The sequence below is a fragment of the Eriocheir sinensis genome, chromosome 31, assembly GCF_024679095.1.
Source record: "Eriocheir sinensis breed Jianghai 21 chromosome 31, ASM2467909v1, whole genome shotgun sequence".
In the NCBI taxonomy this organism is placed as follows: domain Eukaryota; kingdom Metazoa; phylum Arthropoda; class Malacostraca; order Decapoda; family Varunidae; genus Eriocheir; species Eriocheir sinensis.
Genome location: NC_066539.1, coordinates 15,589,408 through 15,606,830, shown reverse-complemented (window position 1 = coordinate 15,606,830; position 17,423 = coordinate 15,589,408). Strand labels below are relative to the sequence as shown.

The 17,423-nt window shown below is 38.5% G+C and overlaps 1 protein-coding gene across 3 annotated transcripts; it reads right to left on the bottom strand.

Moving 5' to 3' along the window:
- Nucleotides 1-2,387: 2,387 nt before the first annotated feature.
- LOC127005957 (TATA-binding protein-associated factor 2N-like) lies at nt 2,388-15,368 on the bottom strand. 3 transcript variants are annotated; one of them, XM_050875413.1, is made up of 4 exons: nt 15,300-15,368; nt 6,851-7,648; nt 4,167-4,335; nt 2,388-3,815 (listed from the first exon to the last, which is right to left on the bottom strand). In XM_050875413.1, exons 1-3 carry the CDS (start codon nt 15,320-15,322, stop codon nt 4,173-4,175), a joined length of 984 nt encoding a protein of 327 aa, XP_050731370.1. In that variant the 5' UTR covers nt 15,323-15,368; the 3' UTR covers nt 2,388-3,815; nt 4,167-4,172. The 3 variants fall into 3 exon arrangements, with proteins under 3 accessions (XP_050731370.1, XP_050731372.1, XP_050731371.1); XM_050875415.1 differs by having other exon boundaries at nt 4,177-4,335; nt 7,061-7,648; XM_050875414.1 differs by lacking the exon at nt 4,167-4,335.
- Between the last annotated feature and the right edge of the window lie 2,055 nt (nt 15,369-17,423).

The following is a 17,423-nucleotide window of genomic DNA, read 5'->3' as shown; positions in this document are numbered from 1 at the left end:
AGGAAACTTAGAATAAACAAAATAGCAAACATGATCCTAACCTGTGGATTCTTTCTTTTTTATATGTGGGACATCACTGGGTATGAGCATTAATATTAGTATTGTTAATATTGCTTAATTCCCTACAATACGATATCACTGTGAAATACAACTCGCCTCCACAAAATGTGATACGGCAAAATTTTCAAGCCAAAGGTAATTTCAAACTTTGTTACCTATCTGCAAACTAATTTATCTTCCACCGACCACTAAAAGCTCCCCCACCACACATTAGGAACCTTTGCGTTAAACAATGTTTAATCAGAACGTAGCAAAGGAAAGAAACCAAACACTAGTACCTATTCACCTAATGGATGCGCAAGATTATCATTTTAATGCAAAAATTGTACTCGACGTGCAAAGGTTTACTCATCAAAACTGCTGTACATAGGCATTCCAACTAACAGCATGTTCATTCTCCGAGGCCATTTAACAATTACAGAAACAAAAGCCAGTGGAGTATAGGACACTGGATATGTGGGGAAAAGCATCAATGGCATAATCTGTTATTGATACATATGAAATACCTATTTATATTCCTATTATTCAAAAGGTTTCCTTATGAAAACTAGTAAAATTGTATGAAAAGATAAGCAATGGCTGGCTACTTGGTCACTCATTTTAGAGTTCTTATCCAGAACATCAATACTAGACCTGTTTACTTACAGGTAAGGTGGGTGGGAGGAACCAGAAAAAAAAATCTAGAGAAATGGGAAAAACTGCACACACACACACACACACAAACATATTTGATCTTCAGAAAGCATTTGATAAGGTGTCACATAAGAAACTGCTGTGGAAAATTGAGGACATCAGAGGACTGAGAGGAGGGCTTTTGAGGTAGATGAAAGATTTTTCGAAGAACAGGGAAATGAGGACGGTGATCAGGAATGTGATGTCCTCGTGAAGGAAAGCGATCAGTGGGGTTCCACAAGGGTCAGAGGTGGCTCCAGTCATGTTTGCAATTTACATCAATGATATCGGAGGGAGTAACCAGTTATATGAGTTTGTTTGCTGATGATGCAAAGTTACTTAAGAAGGTTGGAAGTGAAGAAGATAGTCAACCACTGCAACAGGACCTAGACATGATATAGGAGTGTAGTAGTAGATGGGAAACAGAATTTAACACAAAGTGCAGTGTGATGGAATTTGAGAAGATTAAAAAGAGAGCTTCAGGTAACTAAACAATGGGAAATAAAACCATTAAGAAAACATCAATGGAAGAGGATCTGAGAGTAACTAGCATAATTTGTCACCTGAGAAACACCTAAATAGAATTGTAGGCGAGACATAAACTGTTGAGGAACATAAGTAGCTTTTCAATATGTAGATGAGGAATTGATGAAAAAACCAATTGTGACAATGATACACCTAAGGTTGGAATACGCAAAAAGTGTAGTTGCCGAGTACAAAGTTGAATATACGGATATTAGAGAGGATTCTGAGGGCAACAACAAAGCTGGTTCCACGACTAGGAGACAACATGCGAAGAGAGATTGAGACGGTTGAATTTACCAACATTGGAACAGAGGAGGAAGAGAAGAGATATGATTGCAGTGTATAAGGTGCTGAATGGAATGGAAAAAAAGTGGACAAGGAATATATAACATGGGATACAAGAGACTCAAGAGGCCATTGAAGGAAGATGAAAAAGGATGCCTGGAAGATACTAAGAAAAACAGCTTTCCACAAAGAATAGTGGAGGCCTGGAATGGTCTGGAAAAGAATGTGGTGCACGTAGACAATTCATGAATTCAAGGCCAGGTTAGATAATAATAGATACAGACAGGACAGTACAAGCATAGCTCCTTTCCCATATATCACTAGGTAAATACACCAATTACTATCTCTAACCCTGACACCAGCTATGACCACAATACAGTAGCAAAAACACCACCAACTAACCAAGAAACATGTATTATAAAGAAAACAAGTAGTACCTCATAATAAAGCACACAAAATCCAAGGAAAACTATGTAAAGTAACAAAAGGCGTAAAGAACTCACAAGACATGATTACTGACAAAAGCACATAATTTCCGATTGGAAACGCAATGATAAACTAAGAACAAAGGAATAAAAATGAAGGATGACTGTGAGCTAGCAAATGACAACCTGGGATTAAAAGGCTTGCAGCATTTTTCCCAATTGTTCTGCAATGGAACACCTTTCAAAGCAGTGAGAATATTGTGATCATGGCCAGCATTAGGGACATTGAATGTGCAATGTAGACCATTTCACTGAGAAATTTCTTCTTACTCAAAGGATTTTAAGTTTCTCACCTTTCCACCTTACTGATGGGGAAAATAAGGTCAATGATGAAAAATGATTTCAAAAGACTAAAATAAAGACTTTTAACTGTTTATTAAAGGTTTACAATTTGAAAGTGGAAATATAAAGTTGAACCCTGATTGCTGCTTTGTTTGCTACATTGATCCCCTGAATGGAGCGCACACACTGCAACGCATGTATACTCAAAAATACTTTTTTCAACCAGTCTGTGACCACAGTTTGATGCTAACACTTGCAGCTGTAATAAAAATCATTCTTTCAAGCTGTAATGAAAGTCTAGATGCTGGTACTGTTCTTCCACTACATCATAAAATTCAGAACCACAGCTATTTACTAAATACTTAGTTTTCTGAAGATATTATGACTGTAAAGTGGTCCTGTCATACTTTTCAGCTATGCACACCTTGAATATTACCTCCTTGTTCCATGCAAATATTTCTGTATCAAATTCGATTCACTCGTTTCATCAATTACTAATATGAATTAAAGTAACCTATTTTTTTCTGAGTTTGTCTACTTTTCTCTTAAAGGTTCTACCATCATTGTTCACAGGATAAAGAAACGGTTCTTACAGACGAAGACCAAAAATATTGATAATACGAATTTCAGACGTACACAGACGCGCTATCATAACTTTTACAAGTAATGCATTTTCAATGCACAAATAATATGAAGCACATGTAACACCTTTTTTTTTTTTTCTGATGAAATTAGGACGCATGATTTCTGAACCTCTAAACTTAACATATAATGCACATTGTTAATCTACTTCAACACCTTTGAATTAAAAAGCATATAAACCATTCTCAAGTCCTGAAGAGAACTTCTTCACCCATGTCAAAATCTTGTACTGTACACTAAGTTATCCAGCGTGAACAGGTTTACAAGAGAATGGTTCAAGCCTGTAGCTAGAAAAGTTCCACAGCAAATTTCTTCCTGAAAACCACCCTGTATCACCTGAAACACATAAACCCTTGTTCTGCTTCTATATTTTCAACTTTTTTTTTTTTTTAACATTTGCAGTCATTGCTTGTCTGCACTTCACTTTAATATGTTCCTAATATCTTACCATATGATTCAATATATAAAGGTTGTGCGTTCAGGAGCAGGTTATGTTTCATTAATTGCATTTTCAAATTATCAATTATTTTCCAATGATTTACATTGAGGCTGTAAAACTTTTCATCATTACCACATTTTCAAATAAAGCCAACAATACGTATAAGTTCATTGAAAACCGACTTGGTTAACATACATTTCCATGTACTACTCACTACATTATTTTCCAAAACTTGTACAACAGAGATGAACCTTCAGCTTCCTATTACTCAAATCCTCTCTCTCTCTCTCTCTCCCTCTCTCTCTGGCATGTTATTCAGGTCCTCTTCTCTTTCTCAGCCTCATGGGCTGAAGAAAGTGATCCCCACTTGTTATGTTTTCTAGTAGTGGCCATCGACAGGGCTCCGACGTCCTCCATAAGATGAACTAGACAAAGAAGAGATAAAGCCTTGTCAAAAATTATCTACCGTCATACTTTTCCTGAAATGAAAAATAAATTTCCATCCACATTAATTAGCTTAAGTATCACAATCAGTTTCTTCATGATGAAGCACTTTCCCATTTTTCTTTTATTTCCCCACGAACTTGCTACAGAAAACGTCGAATACTTTTCAATCTTTCATATTTCACAGACTATCACAAGTGGTATTTCAAGCCTATATTTAAGTTTCTCATGTTATAGCCACAGTAACACTTGTTTTCACGTCAATCAGTTTTCCAGTCACAAAATACTTGTCAAACTCATTGAAATTTCAAGATATCAGAACGATGCCTTACATCATTCTACCTGGAGTATTCCTTGCGTGAGAAGGCCCGCTCAGGGCTATAGTCGCGTGTTTCACGAGTACGTGAGGTTCGGATGACCTCCCTGGAGGGGGGAGGGGGAGAGGAGGCAGAGTAGTAGCGAGACGAGCTGCCATACCCACCACCGATTGGCGACCGAGACCTGTAACCACGCTAGCTATGTAACCGATATATGATAATTCTTCTTGTGGGGTTCTGCGATCACTTCACTATTTAGTGTTTCCATCTCAAATCAAAAGAAATAAGAAATAAAATATCATCAGGCAACCCAAGAAGCTAACACAAGCAGGCAAGGATTTCCTTTGAAACTTTTTTGCTGAAGTTGGCACACAGTTTGATAATTTAATCCACCAAATCACTATTTTTCTTTTTTTTCTGAAGCATTTCCAACAGCTGGCAATCTATTTATACGCTTAATTCTTTCTATGCAACTTTCTACATTATTTCTTATATTCGTTTTGCATGAATACTTAGAATTCAAGTTCCACTACAGTATACCAAAATTTCTTGCCAAGACCTTCAATGAAAGTTTTCTATCCATGCACTTTTCGGACATTTTTCTGAATTAATATTTTCAGGTTACTTTCATAATTTTCATTATGGGGTTCCATTTTTCAACTTGCAAAATTCTATACTACATTCTTTAAGTTCTTTTACAGGCCTCCATCTTTCAACATGTGAAGTACATATTTGACTTGTCTGTTCCATGACGGTGCTCCTGTTGTCAACTTGGAAAATTACATGTTACATTTCTAAGTTCCATCTTGTTATTCCATCTTTCATCGTGCAAAATTATATTACGTGAGCATTTTCAATTACAAGATTCCATTTTTCAACTTGCAAAATCATACCTTACTTCTATATGTTCAATTATAGATTCCATCTTCCAACTCGCAAAACTACGGACTTTATTCTGGTGCCTGATTTCGGTTTCCAATAATATTTCTGATTTTCAAAGGCACAGTTTTTTTTTAACAGTTTCCATTATCTCAACAACTGTCAGTGAAGGTGATCATTTTATAAACATTGCATAATTTTCTAATTTTCCTTCGGCAATATTATATTATTTAGTTTCATTAGGCTTGACAATTTATAATTTTCTTCAGAAAAATGTTCAAAGATTAAACCCATTTTCAAATTTTGTAATTTTCATGTCACATTTTCTTTGGTGAAGAACATCTGCTTTATAGAAGTTCATTGCATGGAACTGTTTGTCTTCTTCAAGATGAGAAGTTTTCATATTCCAGTAGCGCTCTGACTGTCGTCTTCATATCTTGAAGGTAATTCAGATCTTAATGAGTCCATTTAAAATTTCCTGGACAGTTTTTAAATTTCCACTCAACTTCTTCTACAACAAAGAAAAAGGAAAAAAAAAACATTGAACCAGTACATATTTCCAATTCATGGAAATATGCATAATTCTATTTTTTCATTGCTCTTCCAATTGTTTTGTCAATACATGAAAATATAATATATATATATATATATATATATATATATATATATATACATTATATATATATATATATATATATATATATATATATATATATATATATATATATATATATATATATATATATATATATATATATATATATATATATATATATATATATATATATATATATATATATATATATATATATATATATATATATATATATATATATATATATATATATATATATATATATATATATATATATATATATATATATATATATATATATATATATATATATATATATATATATATAATATATTTTTAATCCTAAAATCTATTCTATGGAGATAGCATTATTTTGCTAATTATCCTTATCTTACTGCCATATAAGCCAACACCAATTTCTCATATCGTCTGCCTCTCAATCTATTATGTTTCAAGATATTCAGTAATACCTTCACAATTTTTATAGACCACCATAAAGAATATTACTGAAAGTATTATTATTTCTTACGTCAAGCTTTCCAACACATCTCTGAGCACCAGTTACTATTTCCATATTCCTTACTTCCTTCCTTGTCAACTTGTTGGGTTGCTTTCATAAGCATGCAAACTAAAGGATTCACAAGAAAACATAACAAACAAGAAATCTTCCAAAGAAAAGATATTTCAGAATGCACAGGTGCCAGATTCGATACAATGAACATGGCACAGAATATCGAATCCATCACTGCAACTTTCTCTTTTCTGAAAAGTAATTTATCTTAAGCCAGCCTTCTGGTTTCTCAAGGATCTCTTTCCCTGTAACTGAGGAATGTTTTAAGAAAAAATACTGCAAACAATGGTGTTGGATCTGAAAAAGAAATTTTCATCATAAATGTGGCAGGAAGTTTTCTATTGCTATGCTATTTGTTATGATCCAGGAACTGACATATGATCAGTTTCCACTCTGGCTTTCATACATTACTTTCACCAGTCATGTGGTAGCCACTAAGAATCCTGAACTGAAGTTAGTCACTCAACTTTTTATCTTACTTTTTTTTCAGAGAATATAAGAAATAGATTTATCAGTAACTGGCCAGGCAAACATATTGACAAATTCTGCACGTGCTAATGTAAGCAGCACTTTTCGTGAATCAAGTATTATTATATGACTTTGTCTTTTGGCCAACATCAAGTGACAGCTCCTGGAGTGGCGAGAGCAGGGTACCTGGTGCGCTGGTAGCCCGGAGAGGCAGAACGATATCGATCAGGTGAATGGCTGACTGGTGAACGGCTGCGCTGGTACTCCTCCCTGCGCGACCCGCTGTAGTTCACATACTTGTCATACTTGTCATCTGAATAGTGGGACTTGTACTTGTCACCAGAGGGGTAGCGAGAGTAGCCGTTCTCAGCTGGCTTGTCATACGACTTTTCATACTTGTCATAAGAGTAGTTGTCGTAGTTGCTGGATCCTCCGCTGTAGCCTCCGCGCGAAAACCCTCTGTTGTAGCCACTGCCACGGGAATAGCCACCTCCACGGGAATAGCTGCCACCACGGGAGAAGCCGCCTCCGCCTCTGGAGTATCCTCCTCCTCGTGAATAGCCGCCGCGTCCTCCATAGCCACCCCTGTCAGAACCCCTATAACCCCCTCTGGAAAATCCACCCCTATAGCTTCCACCACCCCTTGGATAGTAGCCTTGACTGCTACTGTAACTGCTTGAGTAATAGCCCCCAGCCCCACGACCTCCTCTGTTATATCCACGACCGCGGCCTCTGCCACGGGGTATTCCTCCTTTTGTTACACGGGCAGACACCCGAGATCCCATAAAGTCAGCCCCGTCCATCTGGTTGGCTGCATATTCTGCATCTCGGGCATCAAAGTATTCCACGAATCCTGAGCCCGGAGGGTCGTAGATAAGGTACACCTTTGCAATCTTGCCATAGCGGGAAAACGCCTTATCCACCTGGTCTTTGCGAATGTCTTTTGGAAGACTTTCCAAAAACACTCTGGTGTTTTGGGTTTTACTGAAAAGACAAACAAAATGATCATTAACTGACAGTATATAAATGGAGTTGATTACAATAATTAAGCATACACTTTGCATCTTACCCTTAGACTTGTAAAGGCTAATTATAGACATGTAGCATGTCTTCTCCCTTAAATTAAACAAAGGTGACATTGAAAACATTTTCAGTCAAATACAACAATAAACATCTAATAGTTTCTTGGTAACCCAACAGTATCTCCCAATCTAGTAGAAGATTTAAGATAAACTTTTCTATCTTGGACAGTAACTTTTGCTCTAATCTTCAAGGTTACAGGGAAAAATTGCTATGGGTGTACACATGCATGATTTTAAGGTAAACATGGATACATTTCTTCATCTTTTACATTTGTATGATCACATCCACCATATGGCAATAGCATATATACGGCTTTGTACCAGAAACTAATACAGACGTAATAATCCCAAAATAATTAATTCTCTCTATCAAGAATAATATATGAAAATCTAGATCAGTGTCATTTGATGCATACAGAATCTGCTATGAATGAAACAAAGCATAAAGTACTTTAATATTAATAGTAAATCTGTCTGCTGAATGCAAATTGGTGGAAAGCAACTCATACCAGAGACCAAATTTAGCAGCAGCAGCATTTCAGTAATGGATAACATGCAGGCACAGTCTGCATTGTACATATAAATTGTCAGGATCATCAATCAAAAAATTAATCAAGTGGGTCTTATCCATAAAAAAATTGACCATTTGCTACAAACAGAACTGAGCTAACATAGTCAAAACTCTGGATAGGGAGAATAATCAAATGTAGAGGCACAGGAGCATAAGTTTTACCATGAAACATATTCCTTTTACTTAATCTTCCCATCCGTTAACTTGAAAAAAAAAAAAAACTATGTAAAGATCATTGTGACTGGACTTTAGCATTGGCTACTCCCAGTGATTAATGTAAACATCTGTGCATGGCTTCAAGCATAACAAACTCTGTGCACTACAGTACCCTCCTGAGTTTCGCGCTTTCTTCATTCCGAAGGAATACGAGTAAAGCTAAACTTGAGGATCGTGAAACTGATGCAGTTAAATGGAAGGAAGAAGCGGTTGTGGGTGTGGCATGCCTGTGGTTCCTCTGTGCCAGAATTTCTCATTGTTACCATTGCGTGTGCAAGGCCAACCCACCCATCTAGACTCCGACCACATAAACATGTGGATCGAATAACAACAGACACACACACACACACCAGACTCATCATGAACTATGGCAGATGTTTCTGATGAACAGAAAACAGAAATGGCTTTGCCATTTCCTAGTGTGTTGAACTTATTTGGGGAGTGATTCACACAAACCAAACATACCCAATGGCAAGAAGAAGAGCAGTGTTAAAGACAACCGTTCTCTTCTTGCCAAGAGCTAGTTTGGTTCATGTGAGCCACTCACCAAATACATTTTAACACACTCAAAGAAATGGTGGTCGTTTCTGTTTGTCAGAAACATCTGCCATGGTTCCTAATGAGTCTGGTGTGTGTGTTTGTTGTTATTCAATCCACGTGTTTATGTAGTTGGAGTCTAGATGGGTGGGTTGGCCACGCACGTACAGTAGTGACAATAAGAACTGGCATGGAGGAACCACAGGCACACAACACCCACAACCACTTCTTTCCATTTAACTGCAGCAACAAGTCCATAACTTGGGCAATGGCAGCACCAGCCACGACAGCCCTTACTTTAGTAGACGACACCATGTCAAGACAGGGCAAGTGCTTTGTTTACGTTGTGGATGTGGATACGGCATCCAACCTTGGCCATGTGTGACGCACACCCACAACTGACAACTCACTCCTGGTATGGCATACGGGCGTTGCCTGTAGCCCAAACGGTTGGAGGAAAATGGCCAGTGTGACACTGCCTTAAGCCAGTGAGGCCGCTGATAGGGTGACCGCCGGCGATGATGTCATCAGACTCCCAGCGAATCACAAGCGTGTTTTCAGAACTGTCAGCCAATCGTAAGGCAGCCGCCTTCAACTGCAGCTTCAAAATGACCCATTCTCTCTTTCCATTTTCTTCCTTTTTCCAAGTTACGTATTTTGAGACTACTTGGAGAGGAGTTCCTCCCACTCTCCCCAACTCTGGCTTCATCGTTTAATAAATCTCTCTCTTGCCATAGCCCCAATGTTTGGACGAAAACGTCCAGTGTGACACTACCTTTTAAGGTAGGGCGTGTGACGCTGATGGTAAGTAGACATGACCCGTACAATTCAAAGCAGCACGAAACTCGGAGAGAGAATGCATGAAAGTCAGGATGGTAAGAATTTAGGACTAACCATGAAACTCGAGGATCGTGAAACTCAGATAGCGCGAAACTCGGGAGAGTACTGTACTCAAAGGTAAACTGCATGGGTTCCTTGATTTCCCTGACACGTTTACAGAATTACTCTCAAGCACTCCTATCAACAGATACATGATCCAGAAAAATTTACAAAGCAATGATGACGGCATGACATTGCAAATGGGCATGAATATTTGACGCGCCTGTGAATCTTTAACTTGATCTACTACTGATATCATGGACCCTGGGAAGGGCAAAAACAACTACAATGTGGAAAGGCAAATCTGTACAATGGGGCACATTTCCCAATTCTATAAACCCTGATGTACAAACCCATACACAGGTCATAATCACAGCCACTGATCACACTCACAGCATTTTCCTGAGTAAAAGGCAAATGGCACCAACAACTGTGGTTTCAATAGTGTCTGTAATATTAAAACAAGAAAAAGCACATTCCATTATTTTTGCAAAGTTTTTTTTCCAATGTGCCATGCACTCATTTCATTTTATTGCTCAAATCTCAGGAGCAAGATTCCTTTGTGATCAGCTGTTTTTCTTTGTTGTTGCTTAGTTTTTTTTTTCTTCTTTTTTTTTACATTATTTCCTGATTTTTCCTCACATACTTTTTTTACCTCTTCTTTAACAAAACATTTTCTCTTACTGTTACATATTTCTTTTTCTTTAATGTACATATGACTTGGTTATCTGAAGTAATTCAGACAATCCACTAGCAAATAGACTGAAAACACATACACATGTGGATAGAATTTTTTAACTGACTGATGGAAAAAAAAAAAAAATGGAAAAAAAAAAAAAACGCATGCACATGACCGGCATTGCAAACGTTAAAATAATGAACTGTGCAAACCTGAGTGGCCATGAGCACACCGTGGCTCACCATAGCTAAGATCCAAACGGAGTGATCCTGCCCTTTCCTACATGGGGGGGTTGCCTCCTTGACCTTCCTTAGGTTCCATAAAAGACAGGTGAATATATTTATAACCTCGTACAGGGGGCCAAGCTCCCCTTCACCCCATCATGTTTTTACATTATCACTTGGGCAACTCAAGTTACTAAAATGAAACTTACCGTAACCCTTTTATAACCGACACTTCCCCTCACCGCCAAACTAACCTAATGCCGCCGAACCAACTTTCACTACCCACGCCATTTGAAAATAGGGGTTTATAATTCAGGATTACATAATTACTTTTCAGTATTTATTATGTTTTTGTATTTCACCAAATGCATATTGGCCACAAGATGAGATTATGCTGAAATGACATTTGAAGACATTTTACTGCATAATCAAATACTTTAGTCAGCGTTCATTATACATGTAAATGTAATAGTAAGAAAGACAGAAAAATTAAACCATAAAAAATATTGATTTATTTTCCTTGTAAGCTGTATTGATTTCCCTCCAAATTTGGGTGATGTGATTTCAGGAGTGGTGCACTCCAAGGCAGGTGTGCCAGGCCCAGAAGTGTTCCTCAGAACACAAACCAGGCACACCAGGGAATGAGGGGCAATATTTTTTAGACTCCTTCACTCTGTCTTGTCTGTGACACACACTGCACTGCTTTAGTGGTGTTTTCCTGGTCTCAGTAGCAGGTATTGACACCAATTCAAGCATTTCATCCAGCCAAGCTTTCTTCCTGCTTGCCTATATATTTGCTGCCTTCCTGGGTGGCAGGCTGGCAGCTGTGCCACTCAAGGACACATGGCTGAGGTGTCAGCAGCAATAATTTCTACATATTACATTCTGCGATATAAATCAAAGCATGTATATAGAAAAATAATGAACGAGTTATAATGGCCATACGAAACGAATGAAAATACTTGGCATATAGTCATGCCTTCTTACAGTGCCAGAGGGTGGCATGACATCACTGCTTGAATGCCATAAGCCACAAGATGAGTGCTCACCAATACATACTGAACCGACTTTCAAAAAAGCGCCGTGCACCCTATTATAATGATGTATGAATGTGCAACATTGGTTCAACAGCAGACATTGTCATGTTGCATGCAAGTACAACATTTCAGAAATCCAGTAACGAAAGAGTTAAGGCTTAATAAAATTTTCTTATGTATTGTAGACCTCGCAATAGTGACTAGGGCAATGTGTTATCCTTAACCCGAACAGCGTCAGATACGTACGACTTACGTATTAATTTTTTAATACCACTGAGCGTCAGATATGTACATCATACATATTTAATGTATTATTTTTTTCCCGTCACTGCAGTATATCGAGGGCGATTACTGTGGTGGTGCCCGAGTAGATTGATCTTTTGGGAATACTGACCACCCAATATATTTCATTTATTGGCATAACTGGCAAGCCTGGCAGCCATTATTCTAGGTACACTTTTTTTATTTATTTGTGTGGGATGTTGGAGGTTTTGAAAATCGTGATGTGGAAATTGAAATGGTTGGTGGTTGGAAAGTGGTTTGACAGTATTGTGGGTGAGGTATAGGGGGTATACTGACGTCCAGAACTAGCAATTATGTACCAGCAATTTTGGTAAGGAGGGGGCCATGTATAAACTGTACAGGTAACTCTCGATTTACGCGAGTTTGGTTTACGCATTTTTGAAATAACGCGGGGTCCAAAATCCAAATAAATGTTTAATTTAGGCGTTTTTTTCACTTATACGCAATATTTTATGGAGTGGCCACCAGATGTCTCACGCAACTGGACTCACACGGTCACACAGCTGAGCTCAGTTCTTCCCGCGCGCCACTTGAACAACAATACAGTACCTACGCTGCCACGCTACTCAACAATAGGGGTCGGCAGGTACCGGTACCCGTACCGGTACTAACGGTACCAGCAATACGGTACGGTACTGGTACCAGACTGCTTGGTACCGGTACCAATATTAGCCAGCCCCTCATGGTGTCCCTCATTTCTTCCTCACACGAGAGAGGCTGAGAATGAGTGCCCGAGTGGATATCTCGGTTCTGGTGACACGCGGCATGCAGCTGTTTGATGTATGGGTGTGGTTGTGTGGTTTGTAAACAATGTAAATGGCGGCCGGGCTGGGATTGCGTGAAATAACTCCTCGTTCAAGACTCATGATGTACAGTTTCTGATATCATATTCACCCCATTATTCTCACTAATATTAATAATTAATAATGAACACATGGACATTTTTTTCCAATATGATTTTTTATGTACCTTGTACTGCTCCTTAGTCATACAATCTTAAGCCACCTGTGACATCAAGATCAAGATCATACAAATGGCGCCCGACGGAAAAACGGGATAACAGCAAGGCATGGACGATCTTCCACCGATTTAGTCTTTGTATAGTAGTTATTAGATCGCCCTGTATTCTATGGTAACATATTATAGGACAGCTACGGACTATGAAGGATTATAAACAATAATAAAGGTAAGTTTGTCGTTGTTATTGGATAAGACAAAAAACTGACCCTTAAAAACATTCTAAAGAAGAAAAAAATCATTAAAAATTTGTACATTAAGCATATTACGCGCAGGGCTAAACTTTCAGGCATTTTTTATGTGAAAAAATGCGCGCTATACGCCGAAAATTACGGTATTTATTTTTCGACACAAACCTACCTCTTGTTTGATTTACATCGTTTTTGAATTACGCGACCTCTTCAAGAACGCAACACTCGCGTAAATCGAGTTACCTGTAATTGTATGAGCGAACTCTCTTGTGGGCGACTGTACATTGAGTTGAACTATCAAAAAGCTCAAAATGAGTTACTCTCTACCAATATATATACATCTGTGCTAAACATGTCAAGAGAAAACGATTTACTCGAATACGCACCCTCAAATCCATGACCATTTTGCTTCCCGACTTTATAAAAAATGGCCCAAAACACCAACTTCTAGGCGACAGTAAGCTAAAGACATTATGTTTCTCCATTTTTCATGGTTTTAAGCTGTGTTATGCAAAAAAAATAAAATCGATTTTTCCTGACCCGTACACTGTACGGGTTAATGAGTTCCAAAATTAAAGAGTTGGTTCGACTTGTCCATCTCCACTCCTGTCAGCCAGGTAAGACAAAACGATCTGCCAAATCATACAAGGGAGGTGATTCATACAACAAAAAACAAATAATTTGTAACAGAAACACTTGTAAGTGATGGTTAGCACAATTAAATCTATCAAAAAAATGTCAACGACAGGAGTCAGTTAGGAGAATTTCATAATAAAAAGGGATTTTGGAAATGATTGGGTAAAAAAGTACTAAAATCACAAACCAAAAAAATTAAGCAAATATGAGAACTAATAGGATGAACCACTGTGGTTGGGTGTAATTCTGGAGTAGAAACCAAACTGCCACTAAAATAATAACCTATCGCCACTAGGGACAGCATTTAGAGTAGCCTATTTGCATCATATTGATCACAGCAATGCGAGTACCAAGCAAATCATGAATAAATGCCTGAAAAATATTAAATAAACATTTCTGAAATTATTACTAATCTGCAAATAAAAGTGAAAATGGCTTGGAGGGAGGGAGGGTACAGGCAGCCAGGAAATTATATCATGCCTAAACCAAAAACCTGATCTAATCTAGTAATAAAATCCTTCCCACGCCATCCCAGACACCCAGAGAGCAAAGAAATATTAAGACCGCGCCCGGGAAAATAGCTGGGAGGGAGGGGGGGTACCGGTGTGCAGGAAATGCTATACTGTCTAAACCAAAAACCTGACCTAGCCCAGTAATAAAACATCTCCCACGCCATCACAGTCACCCAGCAGAACACGGAGAAAAGATATAATAATAAAAAAGGCCGCGCCCGGGAAAATGGCTGGGTGGGGAGGGAGGGAGGGAGGGACGATACCGGCGGGCGGGAAATGCTATACTCTCTAAATCCAAAACCTGGCGTAGCCTAAAAATAAAACACCACCCACGTATTCCCAGCAACCTATAGACTCTGAAAAACATTTAAAACAAATAATTAAAAGGGAAAATGGCTGGGAGGGAGGGGGGTACCGGCGGGCGGGAAATGCTATACCGTCTAAACTCAAAACCTGACGTAGCCTAAAAATAAAACACCACCCACGTACTCCCAGTCACCCATAGACTCAGAAGAACACATAAAACAAATAAACAGAACCAAAACAAACCCCCAGACACAAATACCCACACATGCACTGCCCAATGTCAACCCGGCCAGGCCCCGTCCGCCCCCGCCACGCCGCAAATATAGCCATTAATTCGCCCTCCAAGCACCGCCCAGGCACCACACTGGCACTTCGCGGCCTCAGGATTAAGCCACGCGCGTCCCCGTCCTCCAGGGGGCCGCGGGTGAGGTGCTGCTGTCCTTACTCTTCACTTAGATTGCCCTCCATGCTGCTCGGTGCAAATGGCGTCGCTTCCCACCGCTCGATGAAAACAGACAAATCAGCATCTACAGTCACCCCAAAGTATACTATATCGTTATTTTATTTTATTTCCCTCACTGTGTTCTTGGTTGTAGTAGATTCTTTTTATCATGTATATATGGGGTAGCAGCGGTTTGGTGTATTTTTTAATTGGGTGTTGTTGCAAGATTGTTGGTGTGATTTGACTTCCGGGAGGAGCGCGGTATTTGAAAATGGCGTCTGTGCTCGTCAATTTCACCGGGTTAATGGAATACTTACATAACGGCACATTTTGGATCTTGGAATGTGATAGGAATTCCGCTTGAATAAAAGTGGTATTTTCAAAAGAGTTATTTTATGAATAAATACAGAGACAATGTTGCTAAGAATGAACCAGATCGATAAAAAAAAATAAAAGCTCTCTCCCTTAAAGAAAAATATTTATGGATAATAAGGCTAATGTTAAGTATTTTTATCAAAGGAGGTTTCAAAATCGGCTATCAAAAATTTATATGCTATTTGTCTCCCCCCAAAAAAATGGTTTAACGTAGCATGGAATAAAGACTGTCACTAAGATCTAAGGTAATTCATCATTGGTACTCCATGCACCACTATATAACAAAGAAATACATATATGCATCCTTGGATTCCCTGCTGTAGGCATAGGGGTCGTATTTTAAAACATTACGTCGCCCAAGTTCATATATTTGACAAGGCATTCATAGGAGTTTTGAACCTTTCCAGGGGTAGTTATATAACCTTGGTGGTAGTTTGACACTTCCTCAGTAGCATGAACCTAAAAAAACACTCATTAGAACCTCACTGATCCCTTCTTTGACTTTCAGAAATACCTGATGTGGGAAGCAAACGTGTCTTATTATACAATACCAGCATAAGAATTTAGGTGAAGGCCTCTGTGTTTAGTCTGGCCACCCCTGCTCCCTGGCATTTATTATATATTACTATTATTACATTATTATGCCGTTTTGTAATATGAACATGGCCAGTGAACTTTTGAGCAGGCAAGGATCGGGAGTGTCTGGATAGAGATGGAAGCTCTTCTGCCGTGGCCGTCCCCTGGTGGGAGCTCCCATAAATAAATAAATAAAAACTAGGAGCAGGCGTCAAAGATGAATGAATGATTATTAGATTATTGTCCCGTTTTGTAATATGAACATGGCCAGTCCACTTCCAAGATACCTCAAAACGGATTGGTAGCAGAGGTCTAACATGGCCGAGTCCACAGAGGGCGAAGTTCTATGAAGGTGGCATATATTCACTAAATACACATAAATATAGCAATCATTAATATCTCATCTGATTTTGGTAGTGGGCAGCACCGTATTAACCCATCCCCCGGCACTTATATATGAAAGGGATGTGAACGGAGGACTACATTGTTTCACTCATTGCTCGCCTTGTTTTATTTCTTGCCTATTGTACCGATTTTATTTATTTATTAAGTTATTTATTTTAACAGTTCTTGGAATGCTTTTTTGTTTCCTGCTTTGGTTGCCCTTGAGCTGCTGTCATTCCTGTAAAACAAACAGAGGAAAAAAGTCTACTACAAGCTTGGCAGAAAACCTTTGGGAATGAAGGAATTATATTTGGTAGGGGATATGAATGCCAACTTGTGTGTGGAAATTAAGGTTGTGTGTGGTTGGGATGAGGGATGTTGGAGTGAGTGAGAGCAGAAAATACCTTGTAGATGTTTGTGCCGAGATATGTTTCCTTCTGTCAAACACCTTTCAGCAAATGTTAATCCACAGGCATACTTGGGCATCAGGGAATAAGAGGAGCTTGATAGATTTTTTAGCAACATATCATAAGTTGAAGCAGAATGTATCATTGTGTCACTGTACAGAAAGTATTTGCTTGAGGGATTGTATAGCAGTGGCTAATTGGGTGAAGCAGGATGTATCATTGTGTTACTGTATAGAAAGAAAGAAGGAATGAGTGTAATAGTTATAGGGGAATGTGCTTACTCAGTGTGCCAGGAAAGGTATATGGAGGGGTTTTAAATGAAAGAATGATGAAAATAACCAATGAAAGTGTAGGCAATGAACAAGGGAATTTTAGGAAAGGGAGG

Excerpts from the sequence above, each read along its gene's own strand:
- LOC127005957 (XM_050875413.1), bottom strand. The coding sequence starts at position 15,322 with ATGGAGGGCAATCTAAGTGAAGA. Across the intron at positions 7,649-15,299 it reads GAGGGCAATCTAAGTGAAGA|TAAAACCCAAAACACCAGAG; the intron begins GTAAGGACAGCA and ends TTGTCTTTTCAG. Across the intron at positions 4,336-6,850 it reads CCGGGCTACCAGCGCACCAG|GTCTCGGTCGCCAATCGGTG; the intron begins GTACCCTGCTCT and ends GCGTGGTTACAG.